Here is a 23,695-nt window from a genome sequence, read left to right on the forward strand (position 1 = left end):
CTCACAGCATTTCAGCAACAGGTGACAAAGTTCCACCTACCTAGTCAAACTCTTTGTGTTTGGAAAGAATAATTATATATGGTGTGTGCTGAGCCTTGCTTCTGTTCCTGCATGCTACTGTGCTCTCCAGCTGAACTATGCTGTGTGCGTCTGTGGGGCCTCCTTTGTATCACAAATACTGCTAATTAGCTGTATTCAACCATTTTCCTCACAGAAAGGGGAATGAAAAGCCCTCACTGTGACTTCACTGAGACAACTGCTTACAATTAAGTGAAACTGCTGCCCTACCTGCAAAATAAAAGTTCTAGCATAATCTGTCTTGTAATTAAACTGATTGTGATAAAAGCAACAAGGATCATCTATGGTACCACTAGAGCTACGTTTTATCCTCACAATACTTTTCTCACTTTAGTAGACAACAAAGGACAGTTTATACATACATTGTTCCAGCCACATGGAGCTCACTGGGAAACTTCTATGTGGTATGGCAGTTCTGCACTGGGGGCATTATATGTAGGGATGCTTAATAAGTGGATTGCATAGATGGATTTGCCTGGATTTCGTGACGAAGCAGAAAGACTTCATGATTTAGAGGATCAGTGTAGCTTTATGACAACACTGCCATAGTGTTGTGCAGTGAAATTTGAGATGCTGAAACATTTGCCAATTGTCCACATGCTTTGTGTTTGGGGAGGAGGGGAAGAGGGCAAGAACCTTTGTGATTTATCCCATTCCATGCAGTGCTAGTGGAAAAAATAGTTGGTGACAAGGTCTATAGACCAGTTTGGGTCATTTGATCTCTCCATCAAGTACAATCTTTGGTTGGGCAAGTGGCTATTGGAAAAGAGATATCCATTGTGTTCTGCTAGTGTTTTAATGACATTTGATTGCTTTTCAGGATAACTACTCTAATTCAAACTGTTTTAATGGCTCACTAGTGTCACTGTTTTTATGGTTATCTTTGTTTAATCTGCAGATTTTGTTATTTGCTGCTGTTGTTTTAATGCTATTGATTAGCTTAGCCACCTTTAGTCATTTGCAAAAAGGCAAAATAAAAATCCCTAAATACACATACACACATGTCCCCCTTGTCCAAGAAGGTCTTTCCAAGGGATATACATTTTAGATGACAGCCATGTGATCATATGTATATTCTGCTTGCCAGGTCCTGGAGAGAAATAGCCAGCTGGATGGTACAACTGACTGTATTAATTTGGTAGTTCAAGCTGTAGTTTCATTGTGAGGCAAAACCATTTCCCCTTACCATAGACAATGACAGCAGCAGTCGTGCTCTTCCTCTTGGCCACAATGTTTTTGGCAACACAAGTATAATTGGCTGTGTCAGAGAGGCGCGCCTGCTTTATGATCAGGTTGTGGTCAATAGTGATGTAAAAATTCCGGTCTTCAACGGGGTCAATCACCTCTTCATTTTTCAGCCACTCTACCTGTTGAGATTCACAGGGAAGGTCAGCAGCCCCTACCAGAAATAGCATGCAGTGGAGTTTTTTTAAAATTAATATCTATATCAGAAGACTAGAAATGTAGGAAGCTGTTCTATACTGAATCAAAAAACTGGTCCATCTAACTCAGCACAGTATTGTCTACATACAGGGCCACCAAGAGACAGAAACAGATGGCACTCTGAGCTTTTGCATATATAAATGTAAGTCAATAGGCCTCCTGAAAAGGAAAATATGAAGCAAAATGTGTAGGGGAACTACTGCATTCCTACCCTGCCCTTCGGCAATACTCTTAGAGTGTCTAGCAATAAAAATGCACAATACAGATAGAATCAAAGAACGTAACAATAAATGATGCATCTTGGCTGAGTGTGCTCACAATGCTATGGGCTTGCAAATCTGCCTCACTCACATATTACATTTGTAGACATAAACCCAAAGGATTTTACAAGTAAAACATCTTGTGTTCAGATGTAAAAACAAGGATAATGTGTGCATAGATTCTACTATATATGCTACAAGCATATTAGCCACAGTTGCAACTTAACAGTCCTAATCTTTATACGAACATTTAAAAAAATGTTTGTAGACAAACAGAGGGGAATAGTTAAAGATATAGACATGCGTTCTCTAGCTATACAATATTCCATTCATTTCCACTCCAGAGAAGCACCCCATTCTCCCAGAGCTGCCTGAGGTAAGCTAGTCTAGCATAACTTGGCTGAACATTCAGTGGCTTATTTGCTTTTGAACTGAGCATGCTTTAGAGACCCAGGATGGATCAAAGCAGTGCCTTCATGTCACTGGATCATTGGAATTTGTGCCCAGCAATTTAATGAAACGAAGAAAAACAGAAATATTCTCAGCCCCTGGCCAACCCAATGGAACACAGAAGGGTCTCACTACTAATAAAGACCCGGTTTGTCCTGACAAACATCCCCTTTACCCTAAACCATTTGAACATCTGCCCAAGGAGACTGGAAGCCAACGAAGCCTGCTCCATCTTATTTCAGTCACAGAAAGCACTATGCGCATATAGGCAGTAAGCCACTCCCGTTTTCAGTAACACAAAGCTTGATTCATTCCTTGCTAGAACCAGTTAAGTCCCACCAAAGGAATGATTACACCAAGGCAGGAATACCCATATTTGAACCGAGTGTTCTATGTTATCCCATAAATGATCATTTGGTGTGAATGTGCAAAGCCCTGTCCATAGGTAGGCATGCACATCACCTGCAATCCTCACCACTATGGTGCCTAAAGGCAGCTGAGTAGCTTAAGAGGTGTAGAAGAGGCTAGTTAGAGACTCAGCAGATGGTGGCAGAACTGCTTCCTCTTTCTGACATCTGCACCCAAGGCAGCTACCTCCCTCTGCCTAGTGATAGGGTGGGGTGTCTAACTGAATTTAATGAAATTGACTTCTATATAACAAACCTATCTATGATCCTTATTTGTTAAAGAAGGATGATACTTCGTTGTTGTTGTTGTTTACATACTTGTAGTAACAAAGTACAAAATACTTTGCATACTTTGCTTGTACTACATACTTGTAGTAACAAAGTACAAAATACTTTGCACACTTTGCTGCAAAAATCATACCAATATAATGACAGTGCTTTTCAAATATGGAAACTAAATACAGAGAAACAACACTGATGATGTAACCCAATACATATCTACTTCGAAATAAGTCCTACAGAGTTTGATGGGGCTTACGCCCAAGTAAATGAGTACAAGTACAAAATGAAGTATAAAATTAACTTTATTAAAAAGTACAGTAAAACCAAATACTGCCCATTGCAGATGTAATAATACAGGAAAACTGGCTCAAGGTATGTTGAGAGCCCAGATAACGTAAGCACAGCTGCAGAAAGCCACAAGAAAGACAAGATGGAGTTGAGATATGGGGCAGAGTCACATAAAAGAAGATGATTGGAAAAACCTCTCTAATGATGTTTGCCATTTTCTCCTGTACCTTAGGCTAACTTCCCTCCTATGGTTCCATCTCTTTCATAATGTTTCTCAAAATCAAGCCTTGCTATGCCTTCTTCATCAGAGCTCTGTTATAATTTCTTCTAAAATGCTGGATACACACACACAGGATAAAATTCAAACCATTTGCCACTGTTTTATGTGTATAATTTATCATAAAAGACAGGATATTGCATTTTAAGCTCCTTGGGGCTTTGACCAAAACCACCAGATCTACTTGTAGGGCCTTTAAAAAATGAGAGAGTCATAATGCCACTGGTAATAGTACTATATAAGACAAACAACAATTGCTCCAGATAGAAAATGCACATTACAATTACCTCAGGAAAATGAAGGACAATTTGCAATAAAAAGTCCTGCTTCATCTATATTTTCACATATTTCAGTAATTTAGGAGCTCCATATTACTATATTTCTATGCTTTATGCTTCTTTAGATTAGACACCCCTGTGATGTCATCAGATTTATATCCTCTAATTTTGGTGCTAATTGAAGCTTCTGTTCTAACAGAACAGTTGTGCCATGGATAAAGGGTTAAGGCCCTACTTACTCAATACCATGGAGCCAATCTGGATCAGGGCCCTCCACAGCTGCTATTTTTAAAAAGAAGGTTATTGCAACTGGTATATATATGTAAATAACACATCTGCTTATGAATCCAGGTTTTCTGACTCTGATAGCAGGATTTCTTTATCCCTACTGTCCTCGTTTGCACGTAACACTGAGCTAAACTATGGCTTAGTATGAATGAGCAAATGTGTGGGCTCCCAAAGAAAACATGGCAGCTGTTTTGGTCCTTTCCTGGCCATTCTGCTGCTGTGCCAAGCCATGGTTTGACTTAACAATGTTTCCTGAATTCACGTTTATGGTTTAACTCTCCCAGACAAATAGGACACACAGCTCACAGTTAGTCTAGAAGAGAGTATATGGAACATGAGCCAGGGTTTGGATGCAAAACAAACACAAGCCATAGCTTAACTTAGTGCAATGCAACCACATAATAACCACAGGAGCAAAGCAGCCACAAACTCCCCGCTAGGAGCTCACACATTTTCTTGTTTGCGGTGTCAATCATGGCTCACGCAAAAGGAAACTGAAAAGAGTTTGGATTTGATATCCCGCTTTATCACTACCCTAAGGAGTCTCAAAGTGGCTAACAATCTCCTTTCCCTTCTTCCCCACAACAAACACTCTGTGAGATGAGTGGGGCTGAGAGACTTCAAAGAAGTGTGACTAGCCCAAGGTCACCCAGCAGCTGCATGTGGAGGAGCAGGGACGCGAACCTGGTTCATCAGATTACGAGTCCACTGCTCTTAACCACTACACCACACTGGCTACATCACACTGAAGGAGTTTTGAATGAGAGCAAAATATTAACGTATCTCTCAACCATGCCAAAATTTCATGCTAGAAGATGCATATATATTCTCTCACCCTCCTCACCTACATCTGCAATATGGGAACAATTAGCCCACAAAGGCTAGAGCACCTTTCATGCACAGTGATAACATAATAGATAAGTCACTGAAGCTCCTTTGCTTTTTTGATGCACACCATTGCCCATAAAGAAGCAGCTGTGACACCCACAGGGTCCCAACACCCTAACACCATAAATACTACAGTGCTGCTGCAGAATTTTCACTGTAACAAAACACCTGGATAATTCTTCCAATATGTCAGCCTAAGGAGAATGTGATTGCATGCAACTTCATGCCCTCCCTGTGTGTGAACACACACAGTATTGCTAAAGCATGTGCAATGCTTTCATGACACTGCATTCATAGGGAAGAAATGCACAATCCACTGTGGCAGCAATTTAGAGCACTTTGCACCTTCTAGTTCCTGCTTTCTCTTGCTCACTCTCTCCTACTCCCTGGTGGGAGACAGATGTGTTGTCTCTAATTATTCACTGATTGGCATCGGAAGATATATTAACATAATTGGCACATTTGTTCTAATTAACTGAGGGAACCTGCCACATGTCACCCAACATGAAATGTGAGACCAACAGCCATCAGCAAGGGAGAAAAACCCACAATTGTCACAAGGGCTCCCTTGCATGGCCCTAATCAGGTCTGTAGAACATTTTGAGCAACTGTTTAATGTTAAAATAATGAATTGAGGGCAGGCAAAGCAAATTAGTTTTAGGTTTTGCATAGTCTGCTTAAAAGTCACACCAGTTGATTAGGTGGCGTATATTTAATTTTTAACCTTTGAAAATATAAATCTGTATACAAATCATGGACTGTTGCATTCTTAAAAGAAGCACACCTCCTCACAGGAGAAAATGATTTGCCTATCATTTGGGCCTGCTAGAATATACATGCACATCATATAATGAAACCTTATTTTGCATTTAAACTTAAGCACTGAACAATGTCTGGTGGAACGAGCTTTATCAGGATGCGAGACAATTTCAATTAGCTCTTCAAAGGTTTGGCAGTGGGTTTTTCAGGTGCTACCAAGCTTCTAACCGTGCCATATGTCTTTGAGCCACAAACAGCTGCACTGCACACTTTTTGTGATCATCAATATAATTAGCAATGAAGTGCTTTCTGCCTGCTGCAACCCAGTCCTCCTATCAGCATCAAAACAATTTCATAATTCCATAGGTAGTCATTTTTCCAGCCACGCTCCTGCTTATAGCATATTAAGAATCAGGGAAGCAGCTTATCCTCATCGCCAGGTACAACATATGGAGGCAACCCTCACAGTGTGAAATGATAACAGGGTTTTACTTTGTTATCTGTTCACACAAGCAACAGTTTGGCACCCATCCTGGAAAACAGGACAACCGCTGAGCATGCTCTGTCTTAACTCTAATAAACATGAATTTGCCATTTTCCTACTAGGTGGGAATATATATATATATATATATATATATATATATATGCAGGTTTTGGTGTCCTCGGGTGTCTTCCCGTGTAAAAGTTGGGGTGTCTAGGCGACGTTTCGACGAGGTCTCACTCGTCATCTTCAGGCTGGTGCTTTCGGCTTCTTGTTACTGGAACAGAGCAGGATCTCAGTGTTTGAGTTCCTATAAATACTGTTGAGGAGGTGTGGTGTATAGCCTCCAATGTTCTGGGCAGAGAGGAGGTTCCCAGGCTAGTGTGCCTTTTCTTCTTTTGTTCCTTAATTACTTGAGGGATATCTTGAGTGATTTCTTGAGTGATTTCCTGAATCCCACTTAGGTGGGTCATTAGGTGTGGATTAGTTGCTAAAGCCTTCGTGTCTTGAACTCTTGAACTTTGTGAAGAGTTTTTCTGAGAAGATGGCTGTACTGCACTTGGTTGTGCTCTGGCTTGGCTTCGTGTATAGGGGCGAGCTGTGGTTTTGTGGCCTGTGCCAGCCAGATCTGTGTAGGGATTGCAGGGGGGTGCAGCATCCGGAGGTGCCACCCTGGTTTGGCTACTGGATGGTGTCTGTAATTTATCTGTGGAGAGGGTCTGGGTTTGGGTCTGGTGTGGTTGATTGGTGATGGCGTTCTGTGTGCCTCTGGATCTGGTGTCAGATTTTGTGGGGAGGGCTAATTTCCAGATGTCTGGCAAGCGGGATGTGTCGTCACGCTTGTTCATGTTGTGAGGGTGTTTCTCTATCTCGATGGCTTCCATGATTATTCTCTTGTGGTGATGTTCCATGTTAAAGAGCAATTTGGAATCTGCAAAATTAATTTCGTGTCCTGTTTCTTTCATGTGTTGGAAAAGAGAGGAAGTTTTTTCTTCTTTTTTGACGGCATTCTTGTGTTCTGCGATACGTGCATTTATTCGTCTGTTTGTTTGTCCAATGTACGTGGCTGGGCAGACTTTGCAGGGTATTTCATAGACCCCTTGGTTTTCCAACTGAATTTTATCCTTGGGGTTTCTGAGGATATTGGCTATTTTTTGGTTGGTGCAAAAGGCTGTTTTGATATTGTGTTTATGGAGGATTTTGCTAATTTTATCTGTAGTGCCCTTGATATAAGGAAGGAGGGCTATGCCATTGTTTTCTTCTGTGTCTTGGTTTTTGGGGGGTGTTTCTTTTTGGATTAGCTTCGTAACCCTGTTTTGCTGGTATCCATTGGCAATTAACACATTTGAGAGATTCTGTAACTCAGTTGTCAAGTGGTCTTCGTCAGCCAGGCGTTTGGTTCTGGAGATGAGAGTCTTGGCTACGGAGTTTATTTGTGCAGGGTGGTGGTGTGATTGTGCATGTAAGTAGCGGTTGGTGTGTGTTTTTTTCCGGTAGATAGTGTGTCCTAGGGAGCCATCAGGTTTTTTGTAGATTAGGACGTCAAGGAAGGGAAGTTGGTTGTTGGCTTCTATTTCCATAGTGAATTGTATTTTGGGGTGTAGGCTGTTGAGATGTGTGAGGAAGCTATCCAGTTTTTCCTTCCCGTGTGGCCAAATTACAAAGGTGTCGTCAACATATCTGAGCCAAAGTTTGGGTTTGTGTTCTGACTTGTCTAAAGCATTGGTTTCAAAGTGTTCCATGTACAGGTTAGCGATGACCGGTGAGAGGGGTGATCCCATAGGTGCTCCTTCTATCTGTTTGTATCTTTGTCCATTGTGGATGAAGTACGTGTTGGTTAGGCAGTGGTTGGTCAGGTCCAAGATGTATTCGGGGGGATTGTATTTGTTTTGAATGGCTGTCAAGGCTTCATTAATGGGCACTTGTGTGAAGAGAGATACAACATCGAAGCTCACAAGTAGGTCATTGGGTTGTAGGTTTTGCTTCTTTATTGTTTCTATGAACTGGAAGGAGTTTGGAACGTGTGAAGAGATGGATTCTGCATAGGGCTGAAGTTGCTTGGCGAGAAATTTAGCGAGATTTTGTAGAGGTGAGCCTATGGAGCTGACTATTGGTCTGAGTGGTGTTCCTTCTTTGTGTATCTTGGGGAGGCCGTAGAGTTTGGGGCATCTGGATGATTTTTCTCTGGGGATGATTCTTAGCTGGATTTCTTCACTGATAGGAGAGGCTTTTATTTTGGATTTGGTGGTTTTTTCCAGATAGGTGGTGGGATCTGTTTTTATAGGTTGGTAGGTAGGGTCTTGGAGTAGATTTGATAGTTTTGCTTGGTAGTCCGATGTGTTCATCACAACAGTGGCATTACCTTTGTCTGCTGGGAGAATGATTATGTTGTTGTCTTTCCTCAGGTTGGTGAGTGCTTTCTGTTCTTCTTTGTGTAAATTGCTTCTGGGTGGTTTGCTGGAGCAGAGGATGTTGGTGACTTCAAGTCTGATTTTATTGGCTTCATCTGGATTGATTTTGGTTAGGCTAGCTTCGACTCCGCATATGATGTTTTCCGTGGGGATGCGTCTCGGGGCGACTGCAAAGTTGAAACCTTTGGAGAGTACTTTGGTTTCAGTTGAGGTGAGGATCCTGTCTGATATGTTATGTACTGTTTGTTTCATGGGTTGTTGTGGAGGGTGGCTGGACAAACAAACAGACGAATAAATGCACGTATCGCAGAACACAAGAATGCCGTCAAAAAAGAAGAAAAAACTTCCTCTCTTTTCCAACACATGAAAGAAACAGGACACGAAATTAATTTTGCAGATTCCAAATTGCTCTTTAACATGGAACATCACCACAAGAGAATAATCATGGAAGCCATCGAGATAGAGAAACACCCTCACAACATGAACAAGCGTGACGACACATCCCGCTTGCCAGACATCTGGAAATTAGCCCTCCCCACAAAATCTGACACCAGATCCAGAGGCACACAGAACGCCATCACCAATCAACCACACCAGACCCAAACCCAGACCCTCTCCACAGATAAATTACAGACACCATCCAGTAGCCAAACCAGGGTGGCACCTCCGGATGCTGCACCCCCCTGCAATCCCTACACAGATCTGGCTGGCACAGGCCACAAAACCACAGCTCGCCCCTATACACGAAGCCAAGCCAGAGCACAACCAAGTGCAGTACAGCCATCTTCTCAGAAAAACTCTTCACAAAGTTCAAGAGTTCAAGACACGAAGGCTTTAGCAACTAATCCACACCTAATGACCCACCTAAGTGGGATTCAGGAAATCACTCAAGAAATCACTCAAGATATCCCTCAAGTAATTAAGGAACAAAAGAAGAAAAGGCACACTAGCCTGGGAACCTCCTCTCTGCCCAGAACATTGGAGGCTATACACCACACCTCCTCAACAGTATTTATAGGAACTCAAACACTGAGATCCTGCTCTGTTCCAGTAACAAGAAGCCGAAAGCACCAGCCTGAAGATGACGAGTGAGACCTCGTCGAAACGTCGCCTAGACACCCCAACTTTTACACGGGAAGACACCCGAGGACACCAAAACCTGCATTCCTGTACCCGTGAAAATCTACGAAAGCATATATATATATATATATATAAGAATTTCTATCCTATCCTTCCTCAGCAGAACTCAAGGCAGCTGACAACAACAAATTAAAACACTAACAAATATAACACAGCAGACTAAAAAAAAATTGAGGGAGTTAAAACTGTTACTAAAATTAATTTCATCATCACAGCTTCCAACAAGCTAAAGGAATTCATCAAAGGATCTTACTGGAAGGAACAGTGAGAAAGTACAGCTGGTAAAGGCAACTGGAACTAAGTTAAGAGCTGATGAAGCAGGAGAGACATGCAAGAAAGGTGTTCATGCATCACATTCAAAAAGTGTATAATCTGAGCATCTGTGCACACAATAGTTGAACTGTATACTCAAAGTTTTTCACATGTAATATCAACAAGTGTACACACTGTATACTGGTGTAGATGGATAATTGAGCTGTACTCTTAATCCATCACATATAATGTTCAATGAGTGTGCAGGCTGTTTCTCTGCCCACAGTAGGTGAGCTGTATGCTTGTACAATTATTCACTTGTAACATTCAATGAGTATACAGTCTACAGTGGTACCTCGCAAGATGAATGCCTCGGAAGACGAAAAACTCACAAGATGAAAGAGTTTTTCATTTTCTGAGTTGCGTCGCAAGACGGATTTCCCTATGGGCTTGCTTCGCAAGACGAAACGTCTTGCGCCTTTTTTTAAAAACCACCAATGCATTCCTATGGGAAACCGTCAATACACAGCGGTGCTTCGCAAGACGAAAAAACTCGCACAACGAAAAAACTCGCAGAACGAATTAATTTCGTCTTGCGAGGCACCACTGTATTTACACGGTATTTGAGCTATACATATCAACAAGCATACACTCTTTCACACAAACAGTGTGCATGTGTACAGACAGCTTGTACTGGTTTACAGGACCATGGTGAACACACCTAAAGGAACCTGGAATGGAGGAACCTGACATAAGCAGGGCCCAATAGAAATAAATCCAAAGAGGATAATTTGGGACCTGCCCTCATCCACCCAGGGAGCAGATTCAGACAATTTCCTAAGAAGGAGATGAAGCAGAAGTCCCAGTAAAGATATACCAAAAGGAAGGGCCAAGCAAAAGAAGGCAGGGCAAAATCTGATGGTGGTTTAGAAAAAACAGAGAGGAACAAGGGAAGGCAGCAGCTAGTTGAACAGAGCAGGAAATTCATAACAGAAAGTGGTGAAAGGGCAGGAGGCTTTCAGGAGGAGGGGGCCTAGTGGGGCAAGTGAAAGGAGTAGCCCAGTGCTATCTCACACGGGTTTTCAGGTGGTGGCAGGTAAAAGAGGTTGTTGCTTGAAGCACCGAGATTCTCGCCCTTTATTCCTTTCTTTCCTAACTGTTTCGTTTTATTTCATGTGGGGAAACCCCTTCTGGCGCTGTAGCTTCTTCGCCACTCAAGTCACCCAGCTGAGAGTTGGAACAACCTCGCCTCCATTGCTTCTCAGTCTATGCTCTTGCCCTCTTACTCTGTTGCTTGTCTGCCTTGAGTTAGCAAGAGTGCAGACTGCGACCCGTTGCTGAGAGCACTGGTCTGGAAGTCTTCAGAAGGTGGGGCAAAGGAAGCAGTGTGCAGAACAGGAAAGTGGTAAGTGACCCATTCCTCAGCTGCAGCCAAAGTTTCCGTTTCTGAACTTATCCTCTGTAACTATTAAAACATACACAGCAGCTCTGCAGAACCTCCTTGCCTTCTCTGCCCTACTGATACCTTCCAGATGATCCCCCACAATAGGTGTCACACAGCTTTGCAAGTGACAGCGCCACTTCCTGCCCTATCAGTATTCACAGGCATCTCTGCCTCTAGCGTTCCACCCGCCTTATAAAAGCTTTCCCCTTTCTGAACAGAATACAAAACACAGCCAGGGCGACAAGAGCACCTGCATAGAAATGCATACACACAGGAGTTCCAATTAAGGGATAACGGCAGAGAAAGAAAAGAGAAAAAAAACAAGAGCCACTCTCATCAAACAAAGCAAACAGCAGTTATATTAACAATCAATTAGACACAGCAGCCACCTGATGCTGCATATTTGGATAAGTCCCAGGCTGCTCTGAGCTTTCTGCCCAGACAATGCCAGCTGAGCAGAATTTGAGTCATGCTCATCCCAGCTTCACAAGCAAATGTGATTGCTCGACACCACTGTAGCTGCCCCCTATCCCTCCCCTCACCCACATCTAACTGGATTTAAGCAGGTACAATGGCAGGTCTGAAGCCCAATTGGGTCACCAAGTTTTACAGCTGATGTTCTGCAATTAAACTCTTAGGGAGAAGAAGCCCCTTTATAATTAGCGAGGCAATTATCCCCTTGTTGAAGGTGCAGCGAATCACACATTCCAATGCAAAACTTCATTTAGCTGCTTATGGCATATTAACTAATCTTAGATCTCACTGATGTTTGATCTATAACCTTATTGCTAGGAGTTAATTTGATGAGTCTGCCTCACTCAGAGACCGTTCCTCACTCCCAGTGTGATTTGGGCATCTTTGAAAAGAGTAGAAGTGAAGAGAAAATGAATTAATTGCTAATAACTTGGCTGTGTTACTTTGGAAGGATCAGTATGTGTCCTAGAAAGAAAAAAGAGAGAACACAGGCTTGTCTTTCCCAGAGGACTACTGGTGGTAGGGCCTTGTTTAAAGAGTATCTAAGACCGCACTCTTCGCTGGGGCAATACTGTTAAAGACACCCACTCTGGAAACCCAACACAAATGGATCCACACTGCCACTGACTATATGCCACTTTCAATTAGGGCTCCAATGCCCAAGGTTGTGTTAAGGTTTTCCTTGGAAGGAACTAAGAGAATCACAAATTTTTAGTGGTGCCATCTGGTTCAGACCAGAAACATACTGTGAGGAAGTTAGCCATCATTTTTCTGCACCTCGTGCCCCAGTTTACATGCTGTGACAACAATCTAGACCTTTAAATTTGCTGTGTCTTTGTGTCATAAAAAGAAATGTGTATTTTTTTCCAATATAGTAGAGCCAGTGTGGCATAGCAGAAAGAGTGTTGGACAAGGACCAGAGAGACCAGGACTCAAATCCCTGCCCAGCTATGAAACTCACTGGCTGACTGAGCCAGTCATTGTTTATCAGTCCAATCTACCCCACAGGGCTGTTATGAGGATAAAATGGGGAGGGGAAGAGCCATGTATGCCACCTTGAGCTTTTAGGAGGAGAAGTAGGAAAGGATATCTCTTCAATATCCATTCCCCCATGATACTTTTTGGATGTAACAGATGCCCAGTTGTGGACTGATATTGTTATATACCTTTTATTGCTGGCTCTGCCTCAACTTTTGGCCTCGACTGTACATAATTTGGAATACTTAAATAATGTACTCCACTGTTGCTGCTGCTGCTTGCTGGCCTCTCAGTTAGTCAATTGTTATTTTTCTTGAAAATAACAAAATCCATATTCAGAAAGAAAGAGTTGGGTAGGTAGAACAATCATCTGACTTCAGATCCTGGGTTAACAAGGAAAACCTGCTAACATAACCCTTAACCATGGTGCTATACACAGATTCATTAACTATGGTTAAGCAACCAGTGATGTTGGTAGAAAAAAGCCAGAGCGACTGGAAATTTCACATTGCTTTTGCCATTCTTCCTACAACATTAACCTTTTCCTTCATCAGCTGCTGGATTGCTGCTGCACTAATACTTGTGAAAGAGATGCTGAGTTGATTTTTCCATTGGCTGAACAAATCGTCTGTTGCCTTTCCTGGCTTCAAGCTACCCAGAATAATGAATCTGGCTTTGACTCTAGGCCTTCTGGGCAAGGTGTAGAATTCCTAACACACACCCATTCATTTGGATTTGGCTGTCTCTTACAAGGCCAGCAAATCCAATCCACTCAAACAAATGCTATGTTTCAGTGAAGCCTCAACTCAAGCTGAGCTGTTGCTGCTTTTAGAAACTGTAGCTGGCTGCTAGCCAGCTCCTCCTATGTGTTGGGTCTTGGGAATGGCTGCTTCTAGAGCTCCCGCTGGCTCCAGAATACAGTTCACACAAAAGTAAAGCAACTGCATCTCTACATTGCCTTATAATGGGAAACCAACACAGAGCAGCCAACGCCCATCTGGACAAGGGCTGGAAGGAAAGATGGAAACAGTGGTGTAGCTTCCTGTACAAAAGATCACTTTGAAGTTCAGGAGTGGCTAGCAGCTAGATGCAACAGGCACAGTCCTGAAGACCAGTCGGCTCTTTAGGCTCATCCAAGGAGAGCAGAGAGGAAGCAAGCAGTATTGAAACTGAGCTCTTTGGTATGCGAAGAGTGCAGTGTGTGGCCTGTGCCTTTGGCTAGACAGTAGACTTTACTTGTAATAATCATACACAGAGAGATATTGTAGACTTAGAAAACAATAAAGCTGTTTATTATAGGAAGTGTATAACTTCAATAGAAAAGGTTTCTATTTCCAACCTAACTAATCTAGAGAGGACAAAGCAGACATGCTTGCTCTTTTGTTCTCTGAGGATAGATTCAATAAGACCTCTCATCTTGAGGTTTGATAGAGAAGTGTGAGGAGGAGGAAGTTGTGCACAGGATGTGACCTAAGATGCATCAGTCCAAACTTTAAAGAGATAGGGAAGTCAGCAAGGAAGTCAAAGGAGCAGGGATAGTCTGGGAATCTGGAGGCAGAGCAAACCCACACTTTCACTGCTGTACATCTCAGTCTTCTGAAGAAGAAGATATGTCCTGCCATTTGTCATTATCCAGAGTTTCATGATAGACTACGGATTCTTAAGTAACTCATTCTTTACAACTTCCTCTATGAAATGAGCTGATCTACACTTCTTAGACCAAAGTGAAGCTCAGAACATAGCTGTCTACTGCATTTTGCACTTTTCCAAATGTGATGCAGCTTAAGACAAAAAAATAAAATAAAATACACTTTTTAATGGAAAAAGTGCACATTTAAATATGCTAGGCTATTGGGTTTACTTTTCTGCTAAGTGGAACAGGAAGTAATGGTTAGAGTCTTGAGCTGGGAGCTGGTAGACCAGGGAGCAAATCCCTACTGAGCCACGAAGCTTGGGAAAATCACCGTCTGTCAGCCTATCCCACCTCACAGGATTGTTGCAAGGATAAAATGGTGGGGACCATGTATGCTATCTTAAGCTCCTTGGTGGAAAGGTAACAATAAAATGTAGCCATTTAATGTAACCACAAAATAACAGAATTATAGAGTTTTAAGGGACCCCAAGGGTCATACACTCCAACCCCCCTGCAATGCAGGAATTACAACTAAACCATCACTGGCAGATGGCCATCCAAGCTCTGCTTAAAAACCTACATTGAAGGAGGGTCCACCACCTTCCATAAAATAAGACCAACTAGTAACACGTGACTGTGTTGAATACATTATCTGGCTTGACTTCCGAAGTCAGGGGCATAGCTAGTTGTCTGACTTCCCACAGCTACTTCTTACTCCGTTAACTATGCTATTATAATAAAAGTCTTTCAAGCAAATGAGTATAGCCTTAAACAAAGCGTGCATTCATCTCCAAAATTAAAATAATCATGTAATCCTTCAACCAACCCAGTTATCTTTCATCACTTTATCTCTCCAGTTACAGCTAGTGGCAGCAGTAAAACGCCACATTAAGGTATTCATGCTCATTTGTGTTTGGTCCTTTGTTCCTTTAATAGCATTGGAAGGAGTCTATACAGAAGCTCTATTAGGCTAATCTCCAATCTGGGTGTTTGATCTCCCCCTCCTGGCTTCAGAAACAAGCAAGAAAAGAAAAAAGAAAAAGAAAAGTTGGAAGGCAAGGAAAGGTGGAGGTAGGTAGGTGGGCAGAAGCCATTAACAGAATTATTCAGAATAGCTACTGCACAGATGACTCTGAGACCCACCAAGTGTTAATTGGTGTCTGCCCCGACTGCAGTACAAATAGGTTTAACAGACAATTAGCTTGCAGACATCCATCTCTTCTGCTTGACAAAGTGAATTAATATGTTGCATGGTCTGGAAAAACGGCAGCTATTAACAGGCCAGCTCTGGGGATGATCATTCTAGAGTTTAGTCCGTGATGCATTTTTATGAGACATGATGGGAAGGCTCAGGGTTTTCGTAGAAAGAATGTTTTCCAGCCTGGAAGCCTTCTTCAACTCATCCCAGATTCTGCAGCTAGGGCAGACTTTGTTTACTAAATGCAGAAATGAAGTCTGTACACACTCCTGTTGTCCTGTTTACCACTTCATGTGTTCCTGGATGAACCCTGCCTCAAACTAATTATTATTCCCTTCCCCTTCATCCATTGCAGGGGGTGTGGGGGTGTTAGTGGACAGGTAGTACCTCTGGTGGGACACATCACGCCGTGCTCCTTTTGGGGCTGTTTGTCCACCTTTGTGGAATGCTCTTTCCAGGGAGGTTCACCTGGCACTTTCAATACATATTTTTAGGCACCAGGCAAAAATATTCTTCTTCAACCAGGCCTCTGGCTGAGTAATATTCTACAGCCTTTCAAATGTTTCTGTGGGAAGGGGAGTATTGTTTTGTTGTTTTTGTATTAATCGTTTGCAGTGGTACCTTGGGTTAAGAACTTAATTCATTCTGGAGGTCTGTACTTAACCTGAAACCGTTCTTAACCTGAGGTACTACTTTAGCTAATGGGGCCTCCCGCTACTGCTGTGCGATTTCTGTTCTCATCCTGAAGGAAAGTTCTTAACCTGAGGTACTATTTCTGGGTTAGTGGAGTCTGTAACCTGAAGCGTCTGTAACCCAAGGTACCACTGTACTTGTGTTTTTATCTTGTATTTTATTCTGTGAGCCACCCTGTGAACCTTTGTGATAAAGGGCAGTATATAAATTTAATAAATTAATAAATAAACTAGGTTAGTCATTTGCTGCACATATCCTCAATACTTCTTATGAGGAAATTTTTTCTCTCTATCCTCAGGAGTGGAATAACTATGAAAATTTGACAGACTATGTCAATGAATAAATTACCTTTTTTAAAAGTGTGTTTGGGAAGGGGCAAATCAAAGAAGGGTCTCATTGCTTGAAAAATTGTGACCTTACATATTATAGACAGCCAGTGTGGTGTAGTGGTTAAGAGTGGTAGACTTGTAATCTGGTGAACCGGGTTCTTGTCCCTGCTCCTTCACATGCAGCTGCTGGGTGACCTTGGGCTAGTCACACTTCTCTGAAGTCTCTCATCCCCACTCACCTCACAGAGTGTTTGCTGTGGGGGAGGAAGGGAAAGAAGATTGGCAGTCGCTTTGAGACTCCTTAAGGGGAGTGAAAGGCGGGATATCAAATCCACACTCTTTTTCTTCTTCTTCCTTCTTCTTCTTCTTCTTCTTCTTCTTCTTCTTCTTCTATACGGGAATGTGATTAGGTCTACAGCAGGCATGGGGAATTTCTGGCCTTCTACATGTTAGACGTCAACTCCTGGCCATCATTTCAATGGTCAGGGATTATGGAAGTTGTAGTCCAGCAACAACTGGAGGGCCACAGGTTCTTCTCATCATCTCCGTCAATTGAAAACAAACAGTAAGAAATACTGCTACCCATTTCGTATGTTGTTAAATCAAAATGCTTCCCACACAGTCAGCTGGTGTGCTTAGAAGCTTATAGCATTTGTAAAAAATGTTTGGTACTTTCTATATTTGGAGTGTCATCTTTCTTTTCCAATCTTTTAAATAATTAAAAACAACAACAACAATTTATGGCACTATTTTTTCCTCTTTTTCTGGAAAAAGATGATAATACTTCTTGGCAGGCTATGCACAACAAAAATGAAAGCTTCCTGCCTACTCATCATGCTGTTTTTCCCTCTATCTCTGGCATGCAATCAGACTTTCTGCTCCTAGCTATTAAGATATTGGGAGGTACAGATCTGTGTTATGCATGTAATACTGCACGCAGACAATCTACCAGTCATGAGTAATCTCAGCTCCTTGCAAAGGTAATGAAGTCCCTAAGTACCACCATGAATCTGCAATATGACATGCCCTGTTACAGATTCTGTTGTCTGCAACAGCTGGTTGGTGGGATGTTCAGAGCCAAAGGAATATCAGCTGATTAGTACACCATGGCCACTGCAAAGCTGGCTTATTAGAAGTCAGCTCATCCTTCCACTGAATTATTATTCCTCCTCCTTCTCCTGCCCCAGGAAATAAGAAAGCAAAGAAAGAAAATATGGGAGTAAAACAGAATTAATCACATATTATTTTATTCAGTTGCTTGCCCACAGTTTTGCTGGAACTGTGATGTGTAGTTTCAGAGTAAGGCTCAGGTAGCATGTAGAGCCTCACAAGAAATCAACCATCAAAGCACACGCCAAGCAGCTTCATACTAAGCAAGTTGGCAAGACTTCTAATTTGGCAGATGGGAAAAATAAGGGCCACATTCTGAAATAGGTGAATTAAACATAATAAACTCTCCCAGAGAGATGGCAGCTGCTTGGTGATCCAGTGGAACACAACAATAATAGAAGTGGCCTGTGCAGCTTGTATTATGAGTTTAAATAGGAACTCATTATGTACTTAGAAGAGGAGGAGAATGCTTATTTTAAACTATCAGCAACTAGAAGGAACAGTACATTTCCATAATCAGCACAACTACCAGACTTAGGGGGTTATTCTTCACAGATGGTGTCCCCATGCTGAAAGCTGACTCTTTCTTCCTCTTCTCGGTAGGGTCACTTCCACAAGGAAGATAAAAGAATACCCACCCATGAGTTTTTAATTGCTATTAAGTAAAACAGACATGGAACATTAAAAGATGGATTATGGTCTTCCTTTCTTCTAGCTTCCTATCAGATCACAGCATGTGAATTCTTATAGTCATGCAGCTTGAATGACTTGCCATATGCACGAGTGTAGTAGTAAAACAAAATACAGGCATTTATAAAAAAAAAGTTTTTAATAATGTATGTGAAAGCCCGTTGTCACAATAGTAGCATGTTGAAAAGGATAGGGATGGCTGGGTGGGAGATAACAGTGATACATTCATAAATTCTTCCCAGTGTTTGTCTTAGAGATAACAGATAGAATTTTGCTGTGTTCTTGTTTCTTGAAAAGGGAGCAGAAGAATGAAACTAAACTGCCTGTAGCTCTGCCTAGTGGGGCATTCTAATTGACTCTGAAGTCATTAATCAGTTCCCAATCAATCTATTCTACCAGCAGCAGGCAGTTAGATCTCCATTACCTCCCATTTATCATGCCATCGCCTAATTCACTGCACCATTAGCCACAGATTAGGCCTCAGTTAGGATAACTGTGTCAGTTCCCCCTCCCTTTACTTCCCTCCCGTAAGAAAAGCTGTTGCCACTCACCTCAGCAACTGGGATTCCTTCAGGTGGCCGACACTGGAGAAGGACTTCCTGTTCCAAAGATACTTCCTTCCCAAGTGGCTCTTGCTCAAAAGTCTTCCGCAGATCTAGGGTGAAAAAAGAAGACCAAAAGTATTTCACTGTAGTGTTTATTCTAGCTTTGGAAAGTGCATCGTAATGATGGCTGCAGTGTGTACGTGGAAAGAGGTCTCCTATATTGTCACCACTGCACCCTCTTGTGATATTTGGTTATTGAGAGCTGGACTACACAATGCCAATGAGGGAAGACATGTTTTGCCCTCACTGCTGTGTGCAAGTCTTTTATTTTCCTCTGCAGGAATGAATGGCAGTTACCATGTATGTGGGAGAAAGTAAATGGTAAGGCTATGGGGGTCTGAGGAACTATCTCAGGTTGACGGTTAAATCTGCTTTCCAACATCACCTGTTGTTTTAAAATTAAGCCATTGTTTAGAACCGAACATTTTCATTGTCTGACTGTAGGTGCAGTTTATTTGGCCACAGCAGAGTTTGTCAGACTCTCAGTTTTTATATAGATGCAGATAACATGAAGAGTGTGGTAAGCTTGCCCATGACAGATAATATTCATTATTTTCCAGGGCAGCTGAAGATTTGAATGTTTGTTCTCTAATTTGTTTTGGGAATCAAATTGGAAATGATTTCTTAGCCGATTATGAAGTCACTGATAGTACTTCCTCGATCATCTGCTGACATGGCCCAATGCCATCTTCCTTTGTTGGCATTAATCCATAATGCACTGAGTGCAGGTTGATGGGCACACATCACAGTTAGCAAACAGATGACCTAAGGACTCCTAGCCATTAGATTACTTCTTTCAACTGAGCCCACTGGCAACCCACAGGAATGCTGAAGCAGTGCAAAATCTGTTTAGGTTCTCTATAACAGAAATGTTTTCTAGAGGAAATAAAATTACATATTATAGAAACATCTAAATCACAAAGTATCAAGTTCAAGAGTGCATTGTATTAGTGTGTGAGGGAAAAGATTCCAGAAAGTCCTTCGGATGTTCAGCACCTGCTCCTTACTCTATCTTCAAGTACCCTAATACAATTATCACCTTGCAACAGATAGCAGTAATATTCCTGGTTGTTGAGTTTGGTACTTGCTACTTGGTCCATTTACCTAAGGTTGACCATCATTTATACATGTTAGATTAATTTCCATATTTGACAATAAATAATCTGATCTATTCTAGTCTGCTAAATTATGGGACTTTAAAAACACAAGTGGGAAGTAGAATCACTGAGCTCTGTAGTCACTTTTCTGCTGGGTTCAATGGGACATGGCTTGTATTAAAAAACAGTGTAGGGGTGACCTGTTGTCTTGGGGATGGGCCAACCATTAGGCAGAGTGAGGCAGTTGCCGGAGATGGCAGGTGCTGGGGACAGTCCCCTCATCTATTCTCACCCTCCAAAGCCATTGTCCCAGAGGCACTGGTGCTTTGTTATTGCTGGCCTGGACTCATCAAGACTCATGAAGACATATTGTCCCAACACATCACAAGACAGCACTGTTGGAAAAGGTGGTTCACTGAGTGAGCAGACCCAAAGGCAGGCAACCCAGGTCAAGCACTCCAGCAGGTACTAGGCATGTCCACATTTTCATCTGCTCATGTGAAACATGCTGCCACCACTGTTCTTCTGCAACATTTGTTTGAGGAGGGCAGCACTTTGTGCACCACATGACATGCCTTCTGCTCTCTAAGATGGTGTGCTGCCCTGAGATTCAGCAGAGGACATGGCCTCATCGCCAGAGTTTTATTATTTATCCATTTGAAAGATTTATTACCTGTCCTTCACCATAAGGTACCAATAAAATAATTCAAACCAAACCAAAGAAGAACAGAGGTGGTCCCACAAAAACTACACACAACACCATGAGAGTAGATGAGCCAGCTGTATGCTCCATCTATTCCAGCATCCTGTTCTCACAATGGCCAACCAGATGCCTTTGGGAAGTCCACAAGCAGGACCTGCTTGTGCAACAGCCCTCTGCCCACCAGTGATTCTCAGCAAGAGGCATAGTTCCTCCAAATCATAACTGACAAAGACCAGGTAAGTTTGCTCTGGGTATAGGCTTTTGTGTGCATGCACACTTCTTACCCAGAACAAACTTAGTTGGTCTCTAAGGTGCTACTGGACAATTTTTTAATTGTTTAATTTATTTTGACTGCGTCAGACCAACATGGCTACCTACCTGAATCTGACAAAGACCAGGGTGCATTTACAGCAAATGACAGAAACCATAATGAGGGTGCCTGACACACCTTTATGGGAGAGAGTTCCACATTTTGGGAACTGCTACAGGGAATGCCTTTGCCCATCCCCCATGTTTCTGCCAAGAGGGCACCCTGAAAGGACCTGGGTTCATAGCCAGGTGGTGCCTTCATGTTTCCAAATTGATCACTGAATACTCAGGATAGCTCAGTCAGTAGAGCATGAGACTCTTGAGTGCCATGTTGGGCAAAAGTTTCCTGCATAACAGAGTGTTGGACTAGATGATCCTTCCAACTCTTCAATTATATGATTCAATGAAGTAGATGCCTGCTTTACAACCAGTCTCCCCACACCTATTCTCTGTTGGGTAAGTACCAGTAACCCGCTGTGTTGGGAAGCCAGGAGAGCAACCAAGTCCCATCTGTGCCACCTCACAGGCCACTATTGCTGCCAGCCCTGTACGACCTCCATATAATCTGCATTTTTATAGATGCAACTATTATTATACCTGACCATCATATTAAACATGAGGTGGCAAGAAGGAAAAACGCAGCATTGGCTGCAGCAGCACACAGCTACAGTAACAGATCATGAAGAGATAATAAACTGCAACCATTCCAGGTTACTGCAGTGAGAGAAGCGGTGGTGTGCTAGAAACAGATAATAATCCAAGCGTGTTCCCTGGAGTTTGGTTTTACTTTTCCCCATGTACCCAACGAAGCATTAATTTAGGCCTGATGTTAATGCACCAACCTTTTAAATCATGATCCTCTATGCTCATAACACGTTTTGTTTATGAAAGCACAATTCTGCAGGCAGCTTCATTAACTCGTAACACTGATAATTTGTTTTTGCTGCTTCCCAGCAAGCTAAATCCTGTTCATTATAATGGAAAAAGGCAGCACAGATGAAGCCCCTTTCCTACCAGCCCTTCAGGAGAATTTAATGATTCCAAACTCTCCACTCCCATTTCCTCTTTATGTCCATCATAGTGACCTGATATGCACTAACACTTGAAAAGGCACCATTATGCTTCACTGGGTCAATGATCTACAAACTAAAAGTACTCTTAACTACAGACCCTGACATAATAGACTCTAATGCCCTTAAAACAGCCATTAGAGACTATCAAAGTAAAGAATACTCCCCCCTTTTCAAGAAGGATATAATTGTGTGTTTACAAGGCAGCAGAGCTCTTACATTCTGTTGGTTACTTCCTTTTGTGTACTTAGAGCTATGTTTCCACTACTATATTTCTAATCTAGACAGATGCTGGTTAGCGATGCTGTCTGTTTTCCACACAGCAACTACAAGGATGCAAAGAAAAGAAAAAAGAAAATGCCAACCAGTTCCTTTGGGGAATACAAAAGGTGTGGGAAAGCACAGGTAAATCAGACATTGCTAGACCTGCCATAAGTCCAGGTTTTCCTGGATATATCTGGGAATTGTGCCCAAAAATGGTGGATTTCTTCTAAATTGGCGAAATGTCTGGGGAAACCCGGACGTATGGCAAGTAGGGTGATTTTTTTTTTAAAGCAGCTTTAAAAATCCCCCCAAAGGCCAAAAACTTTCTTTGGGAGATGTTCCAAAAAAACTCAACAACTTTGTCTGGATTTTCACTTTTGGGAACATGCCAACCCTAAACATAACTAGTTTAGGAGCCAGTGTGATGTAGTGGTTAAGAGCGGTAGTCTCATAATCTGGGGAACCGGGTTCGCGTCTCCGCTCCTCCACATGCAGCTGCTGGGTGACCTTGGGCCAGTCACACTTCTCTGAAGTCTCTCAGCCCCACTCACCTCATAGAGTGTTTGTTGTGGGGGAGGAAGGGAAAGGAGAATGTTAGCCACTTTGAGACTCCTTTGAGACTCTTCTAGTTTATGCACAACTACAAATGTCTCATGGGTTTCTCATTTCTTGAGTTCAAATCTTCCCTAAAGGCTGCAACACTGTCATGTTTTTCCAAGTGCTCAAAACACACCATTATTCCCGCACTCAGCCTATTTGTGTACTTACAAGGCTTTTGGGTGTGTGCCCCCTGGATTGAAATGAGTGACAAGCACTATCCCTTCAGATCTTATTTATTTATTTTATACATTCTTCAGAAGCCTGTTGACTCTCCTGCTGTACAGCTTCCTATGTGGCTTGCTACATTCAGATTACAGTTGAACGAGAAAAAGTAAAGTCCCTTCTCAGCGCTGGATGCACAGCAAGCATCTGTAAGCTAAAAGCGGCTGTGCTTCTAAGAGTGCAGAGCTGCAGGTGGCAATTTCACAGTGAGTTCCTGTGAATGCCATTCTCTGTGACTGAAACCCCTCAAACAGCAACAAGATTTTACTCTCTTTTCAAAGCTAGCCAAACAAA

General features: G+C 42.3%; 1 protein-coding gene across 2 annotated transcripts in view; it reads right to left on the minus strand.

The window, feature by feature from the left end:
* The window catches only part of UNC5C (unc-5 netrin receptor C), a 307,445-nt gene that overhangs the window by 64,594 nt on the left and 219,156 nt on the right, over positions 1–23,695 (minus strand). For both annotated transcript variants that reach the window (XM_083398294.1, XM_083398293.1), the window contains exons 4-5: positions 19,083–19,186; positions 1,265–1,445 (exon numbers count right to left, since the gene is read on the minus strand). In XM_083398294.1, the coding sequence (XP_083254420.1) occupies positions 1,265–1,445; positions 19,083–19,186 (285 nt within the window). The remainder of the gene's footprint in view (positions 1–1,264; positions 1,446–19,082; positions 19,187–23,695) is intronic.

Source organism: Podarcis tiliguerta (genome assembly GCF_965153285.1).
Source record: "Podarcis tiliguerta genome assembly, chromosome: 9".
In the NCBI taxonomy this organism is placed as follows: Eukaryota; Metazoa; Chordata; class Lepidosauria; order Squamata; family Lacertidae; genus Podarcis; species Podarcis tiliguerta.